The 14,433-nt window shown below is 38.9% G+C and overlaps 1 protein-coding gene across 1 annotated transcript; it reads left to right on the top strand.

The window, feature by feature from the left end:
• Nucleotides 1–3,243: 3,243 nt before the first annotated feature.
• LOC148084422 (organic cation transporter protein) lies at nt 3,244–14,431 on the top strand. Its single transcript, XM_087787484.1, has 10 exons — nt 3,244–4,082; nt 5,739–5,842; nt 6,347–6,501; nt 8,933–9,101; nt 9,167–9,281; nt 11,004–11,110; nt 11,177–11,388; nt 11,512–11,620; nt 11,700–11,912; nt 13,514–14,431. Exons 1-10 carry the CDS (start codon nt 3,747–3,749, stop codon nt 13,590–13,592), a joined length of 1,599 nt encoding a protein of 532 aa, XP_087643610.1. The 5' UTR covers nt 3,244–3,746; the 3' UTR covers nt 13,593–14,431.
• The last annotated feature ends 2 nt before the right edge of the window (nt 14,432–14,433 follow it).

Here is a 14,433-nt window from a genome sequence, read left to right as displayed (position 1 = left end):
TCATAAAAAAAAATATGCTGGAGTGAAATGATGAAAACCAAGTGGCAGACCAGAGGGAAACATGTCTCCACTCTGGCTTGAGAACATATCGGCATCACTTCGTCTTTGCTCAAAATAATGATTACGGGAGTTTGAATTTGAAATGAACACATGATTTAGGACATTTAACTAGAAGAGAATCTGACAATGAGCTAAAGATGTACCAGAGCCTGTGAACGCATGAGATCTGAAGCAGTGACATGCATCAAACAGCTGGGATATAAAAAGACGCAGCATTGTCAAGTATCCAGGGATAAATCATTTTGACATTTTATCTACTGATAGGCACGTGCACTCTGATGAAAAAATAATGTATTATTCTCCTTTTACAAATCAAAACAAAGAATCGATGTTGTTTCCTAATGTGTAAATATGATTTACTTAAACTTGACTAAATATTCTTTCATTTAACTAATTCAATTCAATTCAATTTTATTTACAGTGTCTTATCATAACAAACTTATCTCAAGACACTTTACAGTTGAGTAAAGTAATTAATAAAGAAAAAATGTCTTTACCCTTAGATGATCTGTTTTTCGCCTTTGTTATTATTATTTATTCATGGTTTAATTTAATTTATTTAAATAATTGTCTATGCCATAGACATGTGTTCACTCGTAAATGAAGATTGAAAGTACAGTCATCCTGCAGCTGTGTTTTGACTCTACCTACATTCATTATTTTGACATTAATTACTAAGTTTTTGATTTAAAAAAAAACAATGAAAAATATAAAACTACATAAATGATAATATAAATTATTCAAATGCACAACCAGCAATATTGACTGCCTAGTCAAAAGCAAAACAATTAACAAAAAAATTCTAAATTAGGAAAATAAAACCAAGAGTCCACAATGAAGAGGAATTGATACAATTTTCAAGTTTACAAAAGACAACATAATTATTATAATTGTTTTAATGAACTATAAAAAATACACTCATTTATCACTTTTGCCTACTGGTCCTGCGTGAATGTGCCAATCGTTTGGTGTCCTCTTGTGACCCGAACATTTAAAAGAAAAGGAGCTGGTCTCTCTAAGAAACCATCTAGTAAGACTACAGTCAGAATAAGAGTTTCCGAAACATCATAATACCGTTTTGTTATCACAAGTACGCGACGTGAGGGTGTGGCGTCGCCTCTCTCATGACGTCATGGCGGTGGATGCAGCGCAACCGACAGCGGTGTCCTCCTCACTGTGTCAGCGGCTTGACCCTCCTGACATGACGCTTGACCCTCAGAAACCGACGAGAAGGGGGGTCACGTACTCACTCTCGACAGCGCCCCAGGATCCGTTTCCGGGTGTCACACATCCAAACGCGCCTCAGAGACGACAGCCTGCTGGTGTCCTCTGTGAGGATGATGATGATGAAGAGGGTGATGAAGGTAGCGGTCAGAGTGATGTCACGCCAGGGCAGCTGACCGGTATTGAACCCTGAAGGCTCCTAGCGTGGATGTTTCATCTGGGATTTTTAAAAGTCGCCTCATAGCTCGGCGTCCATCTCCTTCATTCAGCAGCTCTGGAGTCTCAAACACATCAGTGGCGATGAAAAAAATCACGACTTCCCCTCGTGGTATTTCAAAATAAAAGCTGTCCTCCTGGTCACAATGGGCATCATTATAACCCGATATTAATTTCCTATAGAAATAGTTCTTATAGTGAAAACATACATAAACTAGCCTTATATATATTTTAATGCGACGAGGATTTAAATTAAACAACTTTGATTCATTAATTTGATTAAACAACTACGGGGCGAGCTTTTAGTTTAAAGAAGGATTCTCCATTTTTTGAGCACTTCCTGAATAGAAGTAACTGTTTTGACGATATCCCATAGAGCAATGAGGAGGGTCCATCTGCAGCCGGTAATTTCAGACGGAACGTAAATCCAGAAAGGAAGTTGTTTCAGACGAGTGGAGCAGTTGGACTAGAAGCTGAAGTAGCAGAAAATAAGGAATCTTCAAAATATTTCTCGAGTACTCTTTTTTCTTTTGTTATATATAATGACTGCGGTTTTGTTTATATGATAAGGATTTAGGGTCTGGAATAATATAAAACCTTTTGTGATGAATTGTGAATCTGTTGAATGTCCGTTGCCAATTACACGGAAGTGACGTCAGGGGCCACACAGTTCAGTCTGGGTCAAAGTGCGTGCGTGTACCACCTGAGCGCTCGGATAATAAACAGAAGTTACTGCAACTACACCGACTGGATTACTAGATAACAGGACACATGAGCATCACATGCAGATGAAACCAACATACGAGAATCCTCCAGTCCGTCGTAAAGCAATTGCAAAAATAACTTTATTTAAACAATGCTTAGACAATCGCTTTTCGTTTTCAATATAATATTTTATATGAACTGAACTAAATATATTGTTATTTTGCGCGGTCCCGTTTGACAAAAGAGAAGCAATGAAAGAATAACTCGGTTTGTAATCTCTCAAACATATTTATTTGTATGTAAGTAAGTAAGTAATTTGTATTTATATAGCGCTTTGTGACCCTGGTCTGGAAAAGCGCTATATAAATACCAATTGTGTAGCTGTATAGTATGACTTCAGATGAACAAAAGAACATTTGCCATTCTTTTTTTACTTTTTTTAAAGAAGAAATATCTGTATTTTCTGGAATTCTTGTTTGTGCAGGTGTGGTGATGTTTTTACACGCATATTAAGTTTGTTTAATATACAACAGTCATTTTATAACAAAACATTATTATTGTTTTGTTATTGATGTGCATTATATAAGTTGTTTCCCCCACAATATTACATAGCTTAAGTATTTCACAAGCATTATATAATGAGAGAGTAATTAAAAACAAACACACTCCCTTTCTTACTGTTCTGTTTAACAAAAAACAATTAGATGCAACATAAAAATCGTCAGCAGGTGGCAGCAGAGAGCGCCTGTAAACATAATTGTCTTTTTTTGCGAGCGCATGTCGTATATTTTTCTTTTTGCTCCAACATAAAAACATGAATACAACATATTTATAAAACACCAGGTATACATTTAGCGTAGCGAGCAATCTTACAAAACGAAAGGATATTTATAGCAACCGACTGTAAACAAAAAAAAACTGGGGTGCGCGTCACATACAAGATTTTGTAATGATGCTGTGGCCCTGCCCCTGAAGTCTCATCACACGTTTGCCTTCGTAAGATTGGACACAGTTGCCGGACAGGACCCCCATGAGGATTTCGCGTCACTTTTCGACGTTTAAAGGAATGTTTGTGAGAGACAGGGGTGTTTGGGCTGCTGATGCGTCTGCGTGCCAGGACTAAAGGAGTGTGTCCAAAACAAACAGCTGCGATTTGACTGGACGCCGTGGACAAGACCACATGTTGGAGGAAGGGTCGGGATCAAGTCAGGACGCTTAAAACGTGGAATAATTTATTTTAAGTGCTTTTTTTTATTTTTATTTTTTCCACAACATTGTGGTCCATTGTCTACTGGCTGCAAATAGGAATTGACTTTAAAAGCTTCTGCTTTTCTTCAGATATTTAGAAAGTTTGCGCTTTTTGCTTCATGTTTACTGTCTGTTTGTGAAGGAAGCGTGCAGTTCAAGACAGTTCAGGAGCGACATGTTTTCCTAGGCGACAAATAGGGTTTGATGTATGGTGTTTACCTCCAGCATCACTTCAATACCGTCTTCAGCAATTTACACCTTCCTCGGTCAAGTCCACCTAGTTGCTCATCGACATGAATTTCGACCAGATTCTCGATGCCATTGGCGGATTTGGCAAGTACCAAAAGATTCTATACGTATGGATCTGTTTACCCCAAATCCTCCTCGCTTTCCACATGATGGCGAGCGTGTTTACCGGAGCCACGCCGCCGCATCGCTGCCAGGAGAACTCCAGCTCTGTCGCAGGGAAACTGTCTTGGTCCTCTGTGGGACTCAGTCAGAACCTCAGCGTCCAAGAGTTTCAGTGCATGTCTGTCAAAGTCCGACTGCAAGACAACGACACCGAGGTTCTTCCATGCAGCCAATGGGTGTACAGCGAGGAGACTTTTCAGAGCACCACGGTGACAGAGGTCAGGCAAAAATTCATTTAAATTCGCACTAGTATATACAGTAGTTGAACAGTATTAGTATATAGTTGTCACAGGATATAATTCAGGCCAACTCTCTCTCACCCATCTGAAACTCAAACACGCCCTACCCAGAGTTTCATTATGCTTCAAGACCATGTTGTGGAACAGGAAATACAGATCAAAACTGTTGACCAATACACTTGACTTTGGAGAACAAGACATTCCAGAGTCCTGAAGCTAATTTTTTAGCCTCTAAAAAAACAGATATTTATTGTATTGTCAAAGGCTCAATCCAAGAAAATGATTTGCCAAAGATCTGCTCCATCAATTCATAATCTCTACTGCTTTATCCTGTTAAAAGGTATTGTGTCATTTTTTATATCCACATGCATTGTGGGTAATCTAAATAGTATTGAACTGGTATTTAAAAAAGGCCTAAGTTTGACACATGTTGCAGAGAGGCTATCCAGATGTTATTAGGAAAGGATTTTAACAACAAACAAAATGTTTTTATTTTGTTTTGTTAAATAGTATAACTTATGCTCTAATCAGTGGAAAGAGATTCTTGTTATGATGGCTTAACCAATGCACCAATTGTAAGATCCACAATTTCTATTTATTACCATGGAAATTAAATCCAACCTCTGTGCCATATTATTCACTGTCTCTCACCGGGTAGATCCATTTCCAACCAGTCTTTATTTCCTTAATCTTTTCTCTCTAATCGTGTCACCAAACTTCTCCACTTAAGCTCTTCTTCTGATATACTCATGTTTGACTCCTGGTCACTCAAAATTAAAAATATACTGTATATCGTGGCAGGTATCACTTGGGGTCACTAGTGTAATGTCCACGGGCACCAAGTAGCCCACAAAAGGACTAGCCTATGGGCCTGTTAAAAATATGTTTCTGATTCAATAACCATTTTCTTTTGTTTTCTTTCTACTTGCCTCCCTCATTGGTAATTATTTTAGAATGGATAATGTAATTATATGTATTACAGGAATATCATTTTACATCCAAAATAATATAGTCTTAAGTTATTTCAGAATTGTCTCCCAAACTAACTCACAATCTTACCTGACCTTACCTGTGGTCACATTTAACTTTGCCACCCTAGCCGCACTTTCTTCTTCACATACTTTGATTACTGTGTTTTTTTTTCTGTCTTTGAATAATTCTGCATCACTGATCTGATTAGAATCTTGACTGGTTCTCTTTTTTACACGCATGTATTCTACCTCCAGCTTTGCTCTATGCACAAATGACTATATCATCATCAAAATCATCATCCCTAGTGACTTTTCTAACCCAGTCAATCAGTCTGGCCATAGAACAAACACAATCTGCTATAGATATCAGTTTCTAATCCATGCATACAAACCAGGAAGTCACTCTTACGTTTGCAAATAGGTTACTTGAATACTTGAATACGTCAATTTAGTTCCTGTTAGTTTAACTTTAGAAAAGCAAGTTTTATTTTTAATGAATTGAACTTTAGTGTATTAGGGTTTTACTTTGTACCTTGTGTTGTACTTTGACGTTAAATCTGTACACATGACACATGCAATAACTTGAATAGTTTTCCTACCCAAATCATATGAGTTCAAATTGTCGCAACTATTACACGTACATTAACGTCTAGGACTTCAACAGTGGGACCTGGTGTGTGACAGAGCGAGCCTGAACAGTCTCGGCTCCTCCGTCTACATGGCCGGTCTGCTGGTCGGCTCCGTGGTGCTCGGTGCGATGGCTGACAGGTGAGCCGCCGAATTCTATTCCGAAGACCCTACATGTTGGATGAGACCTCTCACTAATGTGAAGGCTTTTCAACACAGTCACTGCTGACGAGTTATTTATCTGCCTCAGACCAATTTTAGAAAGTGTTTAACTGTAGGCTTGAGTTCATAGTTGAGTTATACACAAACGTTTGCACGCACAGCATAGTGAGTGAGTCACTTGATACTTTTGGGAAAGGGATTATGGGACTGTCAGTGAAGAATTTGGCACAGCATGAGTCCACCATGGTATACATCAATGTTCCAGCCAAAGTTCCTATGGATGTGCCTCAAAGTATCAAAGCAAGGCTTCATGGTCAGACTCAGTTGGAAATCAGGGTGTCTGGTTGACAACAGATGAGGCACTTGACCCAAATATAGCAAAGGCTTAAGTCAAAGTCTGTCTAAACTGATATTGTAAATTGTTTTTCAATTGGCCAAACATTGTAATACTACAACCACGATTTCTTTATCTTTTCCTGGCAGATATGGACGGAGATTTGTGCTTCTCCTTTCGATCGCACTTCAGACTTTGTTCGGTGTTGCCGTGGCCTTCGCTCCCAGCTTTACAGTCTACATCATGCTGCGGTTTGTTGTGGGAATGACCATATCTGGAATCATCATCAACGCCTTTGTACTAGGTACTTATTCCAGAAAGAACTGTCATCTGAGTCTAGATGTTTTGTCATCAAATAATGTTAATAAATACATGTACGTAGATAAAATAACCAATATCTTATATTGAAGCTGATGAACACACACAGTATTGTAAGTATCCCATCTTTTTTAGTCAAAAGCTGCAACACAAAGATGTTGGCCGATGCAAAACATCTACTATAGGTTTGTAAATCCAGAGAGTTCCAAAGTGAGTGAATGGACTCTACTTAGTCCAGTTACCTAGCCTTGGAACTCTCTGGATAACCATGACCTGGATGAAAAGAACCTACACGGACATACTGTACTAAAATACCTGCCATATGACTTGTGTCACAACAAGAAAAGTAGAACGCAATCCATCAAGGAAGCATGCAATGACATGAAAAATAGAATTGGTTTTGTGGCATTTACATGGATTTCTTTGTGTTTTTTTTTATATATAAACTGGAGCAATCTGAGTTATAAATCTGAACTTCTAGAAATTGCATTTCTTTGGCGGTTAGTTGATTCTGGGGGAATGTCGGACAGGAATGTTAGAAATGGATGTTAAATAATGTGGCAACCCTAAATCATTGTAGTAATTGATCCGATGTGATTCTTGGAATACATTGGAATATGGTGTTTGATAAATGGACCAATGAGGAGGATAAATACCTGGGCTAAGGAAGAGAGATGGTCTGTTTTAATGTTTTATTTGGATCCATTTTTGTTATTTAAAAGGGCAACTAATATAGAAACCTACCTCCTCTGGCTTACTTTAATCTTCCTCTCCAAGATGCAGTTAGTCCTTTATCATGAACATGTTTTGAAGTTATTACTTTTCTTTTTTTTTATTCTCCGCCATTTGAAATCTCAGCGAACGAGAGTCCTATATGTATGTATAGTATTATGATGTTATAATGGCTTCAGTCCTCCTCCAGCCAACTAACCACATACTGCTTTGTTTATTCAACGAGTCCATTGGAAGTGGAGACTTCCGAAATTGATGACGCGTGGTGTCAAACCCTGAGGATTGACTTATCACAGCAGAGTTGGTGTGGTTATGGTAAACAAGATTTAATATCCAGTTGGCGGGGCTTAAGATAATTTTCTGATGTAAATATTTCAATGAAAGAGTTTTGTACAAACAGACACATACTGAGTACAATGGAGTCCAAGATCTATTTAAGCTTTTATGATTTCTGTTCATGATTTAACAGTCATCCTGAGAGAGGTAATGGAAAGGAAATTGGTAAGACAGCAGATATACAATAAGTCCGGGGAAGAGTGTTTCAATGGACATCTCTCACAAACGCATTAGAACACTGGACATGTAAATATGGAAAATCATTTGAGCGCTATAGTCTTAGCAACAGCTAGAATTGGTGTCTAGAGGAGTGCCTCACATTCTTGAAGCTTTTTAAACATCAATTATTTTATGTGAATAATATATTTTGTTACCTTAAGATTTATTAAAAATATACTGACTGGTGAAACGGTCCATCCTGATGATTTGGCAAAGATGATGCAGACCTGATACAGTAGCTCAGAGAGCTTGTGTGATATTTTCGTTGGGGAGATGAGAAAACTGAGCAGTCGTTGTTAAATACTTGGAAGGGAACATTCGTGCCAGTTTAAAGGAGAAAACCCATCAACTACTCTGACTGAGCGATGAAGGTCTTGACAAAAAAAGCTCAACAGCAGAGATTTTTGTATTTTTGACAAACAAATTTTGCAACACATTTTACAAGCTTGGTCTTTGTTCTCTCCTGAGGAAATTGGTTTCGGAGCCCCCCTGCTGTGTGTTGATTTGAGCTGGACTCCTCTTCTCTCCCTGCAGGGTGACATTCCGACCAGGGATTAGACTCAAGTCTTCCACATCTTATCCACATTTAACCAAGTCTGAACAAGCCATTATTGGTAGAACACAACAATAGATGAATAATTATCTGGTCTGAGCCTCACTTGTCCAAGCAGGTCGATCACCTGACTTTAAGAAAATACTTAAATCTAGACGACAATCATAACCGTTTATTTCAAAGGGTCCCGTGTCCCATCTTATTTACTAAAACCCATAACTTAAGCTTTGGAACAATCTTCCCCTCTCTTTGCGCTTGATGGATCTACTGACTCCTTTAAGAAACATCTTAAGACGTTTCTATTTGTTCAGGCTTTTCACTGATTTTCTGGAACTCCTGTTGTGTTATCAGTATTATCTTGATCTTTAAAATATATACTTTATTGAATATTGTTTTGATTGTTTAAGTGCTTTGTGACCCTGGTCTGGAAAAGCACTATACAAATAAAAATGACTTACTTACTTATAACACAAATCCTCTGCATGTCTTTCCTCCACCAACATCTTGATTTGATCCTTTCCCCACGTTTCCTGTCCTTCTTTCCTTCTCCTCCACACTTCCCGCACTTTCCCTCCAGGCACCGAGTGGACTTGCACCAAGAGACGCATGCTTGCCGGCATCACCACCGACTACGCGTTTGGCTTTGGCTACATGCTGCTGGCGGGTGTTGCATATCTCATACGTGACTGGAGGAAGCTTCAGTTGGCCATATCAGCCCCAGGTTTCCTGTTGATCTTCTATGTCTGGTGAGTGATCTTCTCCTTGTATCTGTCCTCAAATCTCTCATTCGCTCTCACTATCCCTCTCTCAGGGTGCTCCCCCACTCTGCAAGGTGGTTACTGGCCAACGACAGGAAGGAGGAAGCCATCGCGCTCCTCCGCAAGGCGGCCTTGGTTAACGGCCGAGATCTACCTCCTTCTGTACAGGCGAGTACCGCTCTGTTGCTGCGGGACAATGCCCCCCCCCCCCCCCCCCCCCAAAGTTAATCTTTCCAAAGAAAGAATGATGAGGCGTCAGATGCATCAGTTCACCTAATCAAAAATATTTTCAAATTAAAATTAATTGTTACAATTTAAACTTTAATGACACTACATTATTGACACAGTCATGGAAGCCATGTTTTTGAAGGTTAGGTGGTCTACTGACTCCTTTAAGAAACATCTTAAGACGTTTCTATTTGTTCAGGCTTTTCCTTGAATTTCTCGAACTCCTGTGTTGTTCTCAGTATTATCTTGATCTTTAAAGTATGTACTTTTTTGAGTATTGTTTTGATTGTTTAAGTGCTTTGTGACCCTGGTCTCGAAAAGTGCTATATAAATAAACATTACTTACTTACTTACTTACTTACTACGAGTTATTAAATCAACCAATCGGCCGCCATAAGGTTTTTGTATTGAGTCATGTTGTCATCATGATGTGATGGTGAACGCGTCATTTATGAAGGAATGCTGTAAATCAAAAGTGATTTGACATCTGCAAATTTTTCATTTTGTAAATTCATTGTTTGCACTTTAATTTCATCAATTATTTCCTGTCCGAATTAACTTTGGCTTTGGGGGGGTCTCTCACCAATACGGCATTGTCATTTTTCTAGGTTACAATAGTCGCGTTGTTGTGTCGCAAAGCAAAGAATACTCTCTCTTTTTCTTTTATATTATATTTATTCTAAAGAATGTACTACATGAGTAAGTAATTTTCTCTTGAAATGCTTTAGATAAATGAACATATATTATATGAACATATGGTTTATAAACACAACTTTGTATTCCAAGAGGCCTGGTTAAGTGTCTTTTTTAGCTAAACAGAATATGAATTACTCCTTTTGTGGTGACAGTAAAGAATAAAATAATGAAATAAGATAACACGCAAAATAAGCAACAGACAAACAGAACCAAGCACAAAGGCAGCTATTCCGCGACGCCTAATGGTCACCCTAATTAAAAAGAACAGACAGTCTTCCAAACTAGTAGGCAAGTAATAGTAGTAGTAAAATTTGTAGTCTCTGCAGGAAGCTGCTTTTAAAATTCTTTCTGCACAAGTTAAAATGCACCTTTCTTACAGGTATATTTGAGTAAACCCTTTTATGAATGAAAAACATACAGGCAAATATTGCTAAAAAAAAAAAAAAAATACAATATGCTTTTCCAACCTTTATCGAGGTAAAATATAAGTTTATGTAATTATTAACTGGGAGGAAAAATCAAAACCTCATACTAGTTTACATATTTCAAATAACACATTTCATGTGGCCTTTTTTTTGGCTGCTGTGGTAGGTCTGAGCAGCCTGGAGGCACTTTTCACTGCAACATGGTTATAAGTGCTCAGTGACATGAAACAATGGTGCCAAACTAACCTGCTAATTAAAACAAACCCAATTTAACCAATTATCTTTTATTAATAAAAAGCCTTTAATGACACTACATTACTCCGTTTGTCTCGCTCCCCCTCAGTGAGCTCATCACTACAGCTGACACTATGAAAGAACACGTGAACGTTTTTTTTGCTTTCTGAAAATGTAGTGTTTGGCTGAAATTACCTTTGCTAGGAGCTCCAGCTAAAGTTAACGATACAGATCGTCCTTTGAGATTTGTTGACAGGAAACACCTTTTGAAAAGATTTGTTGGTGAAACTGTTTGTGTGCACATCAGGTGGAGAAGTGCGAGAATGTCGTGGGACAGAAGCAGAACCACTCTGTGCTGGATCTGATCAGGACACCTCAGATGAGAAAGCGGAGTATCATCTTGTTCTACCTGTGGTATGTTATCCATTCTCCCTCTCGTGACATCATGACATCACTCCACGATCTGTGCCTGCGTCTCAGGTTCGTGAACGTGCTGGTGTACTACGGACTCTCGCTGGGGGCGTCTCGCATGGGCCCCAACCTCTATCTGACCCAGTTTATCTTTGGATTGGTGGAGATTCCGGCTCGGACTTTGGTGCTTCTCGTCCTGCCGTGGAGTCGACGGTTCTCACAGAGCGGCTTCATGGCTGTCGGAGGATTCGCCTGTCTGCTCATGCTGGTTGTACCTGAAGGTAGTAAGATAAAGAAGCTCTACGGTTACTGACCAGTCTCAGTCCTGAAACAGTGGATTCAAGTCAGACGAGGTCTTTATGATGGAACTCATGACAGCAGCTCTCTCACGTCTATTCCTCCAGAATATCCCAATGTCCTCACCACTCTTGCGATGGTTGGAAAGTTTGGTATCACAGCCTCCTTCGCCGTCATCTACGTGTACACAGCGGAGATTTTCCCCACAGTGTTAAGGTACAACATCCCTCTTTACATTTGTGCAGGAGCTTCAGTTCTGCTCCAGAACCTTCGTTAAGTCACTGCGCTCTCTCAGACAAACAGGTATTGGTACGTCCGGCATGTTCGCCCGGATGGGAGGGGTGTTGGCCCCCATCATCAACATGCGTCATGAAAACAACCCTGCCGTTCCGCTGGTTATCTTCGGTTTGTCCCCGCTGGTTGGAGCTGTTTTGGCCACAGCGCTGCCCGAAACTGCAGGGAAACCACTTCCTGACACAGTGGAGGAAGCTGAGAACTGGAACACAAGGTACTTAATAATAATACATTTTATTTATTTTGTACTTTTCGTCATACAAGACCTGAAAGTGCTACAGCAGTTAAAACAGGTCAAAAGGTTAAAAGTCATTTTTAAAATTAACAAGAGCTTTTCCCAACTTGGCTCTAGACTAGAGTTGAAATGTTCCATGATTTAGGACTTCAGTGTGTGGAAAGTTGTAGAGACCTACTTTTTTTTTTTCTTTTTTTTTATAAAAATCATTAGCATCTTTCTTTATATGCAGCCTGCCTTTAATATTTTTGCAACAATATCTTCCACATGGATAAAGTACAATTTAAAATAAAACAACAATATTAAATCAATTGACTAATAATAATTACATTATCCAATGTATGTGCCACCATTCAAACCCACGCATTGGAGTATCAAGAAAAAGTGCGACTTCAATTGCAGACCAGTTTGCTACACCCTGATCTACTCTGAGTTCTAGGCAGAATTTTAATCCGATTCATTTTGAAAATTGGCCGGATAAACTTTACTTTCATCACGGATTTCCTGCCTGAACGATCCTATCCACCGCGACATGATGATGTATGAAGGATTTGCAATATAGTTGTACTGTCCACACGGCAAAATAAAATTAAACAGTGTACCCTATTTGGCCTGCATGCCAAAGTTTGACATCTATTAGTTAACCCTTGTGCAGTCTCTGGGTCAAGATGACCCGGTGGCCCAAAAACCAATGCATTTGAGGTATCCCTTGTGAGTGTTTTTTGGGCCACCAGGTCACGTTGACCCAGAGGTCACACAGGGGTTAAGTAGTAAAGTACTAGTAAGCTTAAACTAAAAATCACTAGCAGAAAACAGATGCAACTAGTGAAGTTGATAACATGAGTTGTGTTGAACTGCTGTTGTCGGATTAATTTTTCAGTGTGCAAGAAATATGTCAAGTGTTGAGACCTTAAGATATTAATCATTTTAACATTTGCTATTGTCAGCTAAATAGGGTTAGTACAAAACATTTGTACTAAATAAAGCTTGTGCACAGGCTTCATGCAGAGCATGTAATTACTGTCATATATACTGTATATATATATATATATATAAAAGACATTTATAAATCAATAGTTTGGGATTTTCTGGAACTACTGCAGATGTTTGCAATCATGTATCATGCTTGTTTTATATTCAAACATGTTTTTCAACCCATGCCCTCTATTTGACGTTGAATGGTATTATATGGCCCTGACATTTATTATTATATTGCAAAACAACTTGAGGTCAAAGTCGTGATCATTGTAAGTAATTAGATTATATAATCTGGATATTTATTTTCAACCACTTGTTAATGAAAACAAACGCTACAGCCGTGACAGTCATTTTAATTTGAGTTTAAACGTTGTGTCTCGACCATGAGTCTGTATTTTGACGGTCAGCCGCACACACAGACACTTCTCATGAGAAGATTCAGCCACATCAAGGTTACTCAGTCGTAGCTTTACACTTATTGAACTCACACAAGATTTCTGTATTCTGTTTATTCTTTCTTTAACTTATACAGTATATTTGACTCAATCGGTGGTTGTGTGTTCTACTGCCGTGTGTTTTCACGTCACTTTCTCCTTCCACAGCATGACGTTGACCGAGGAGGAGACGTGCCAAGATACTGTGCTGAAGTCAGAGCTGCAACAGCTATCAAGCCTCAGTTGAGCAAGTCCGTCAGAAACAAACAAACCTCCAACTATTCTTTAAAGCCGATGCATCTCTATGGGCTGTTGTGTACGCTTCTATAAGGAGCTCTATGCAAAGACCAACGACCAAACTCACAGGCACAAACAAGGCTGGCATTCAGGTAAATCAACAACCCAGTTTCCTCACTCCACATCAGGAATATATAGTAGCTGAACTATGCTCAGCTATTCACGGTGCTTTTTCTCATGTGGTCAGCTTAAGACTTGTGAGTCAACGTTTACCCACGTTTGTACAACGACAGGATGCTGTTAAGGCCTGAAGGCTTTCATGCATCTAAACAAGGCCTTGGGACATAAACTGAAACAGACAAAGATAAGACTGAAGGTTTATCGTCTGCCAGGCTCCCACAGTAATGTCCAACAGTCAGGGGAGTGCAAGCCAGACTTTATACTGTTAAGACTTCATGGTTTACAACATTTTCTGCATGTAATGAAGCTTAAATGCTGGGAAAACTTTTTATAAACTGTGAAATTAGTCCCGTGTCAATTTTGTTTGAAACCTATAGGACACATTTGAACACGCATTAAGACGTGTTCAAATATGTCAGAATGCCTTTTGAAATTACATAGGTGACTTTTTTTATGATTCTTATGGGATAAAGCACATGAAGCATTTTTTGAAAGTCAATTTTAGTAGATGAACTAGACTTTTGTACAAATGTGATGGCTGTAACAATAAGGGCTCGTGTGTCTTTTTAAGGCGTGAAGCTACTAAACATTTATACTCAGATTAGTTAGCAAATATTTGCCATCTAATCGATTGTTCTGGAATAGTCTGCAATAAACTTGTGAATACTGCA

This window comes from Callionymus lyra, chromosome 3, assembly GCF_982586985.1.
Source record: "Callionymus lyra chromosome 3, fCalLyr1.hap1.1, whole genome shotgun sequence".
Classification (NCBI taxonomy): Eukaryota; Metazoa; Chordata; class Actinopteri; order Syngnathiformes; family Callionymidae; genus Callionymus; species Callionymus lyra.
This window is presented reverse-complemented; position numbering and strand designations above follow the sequence as displayed.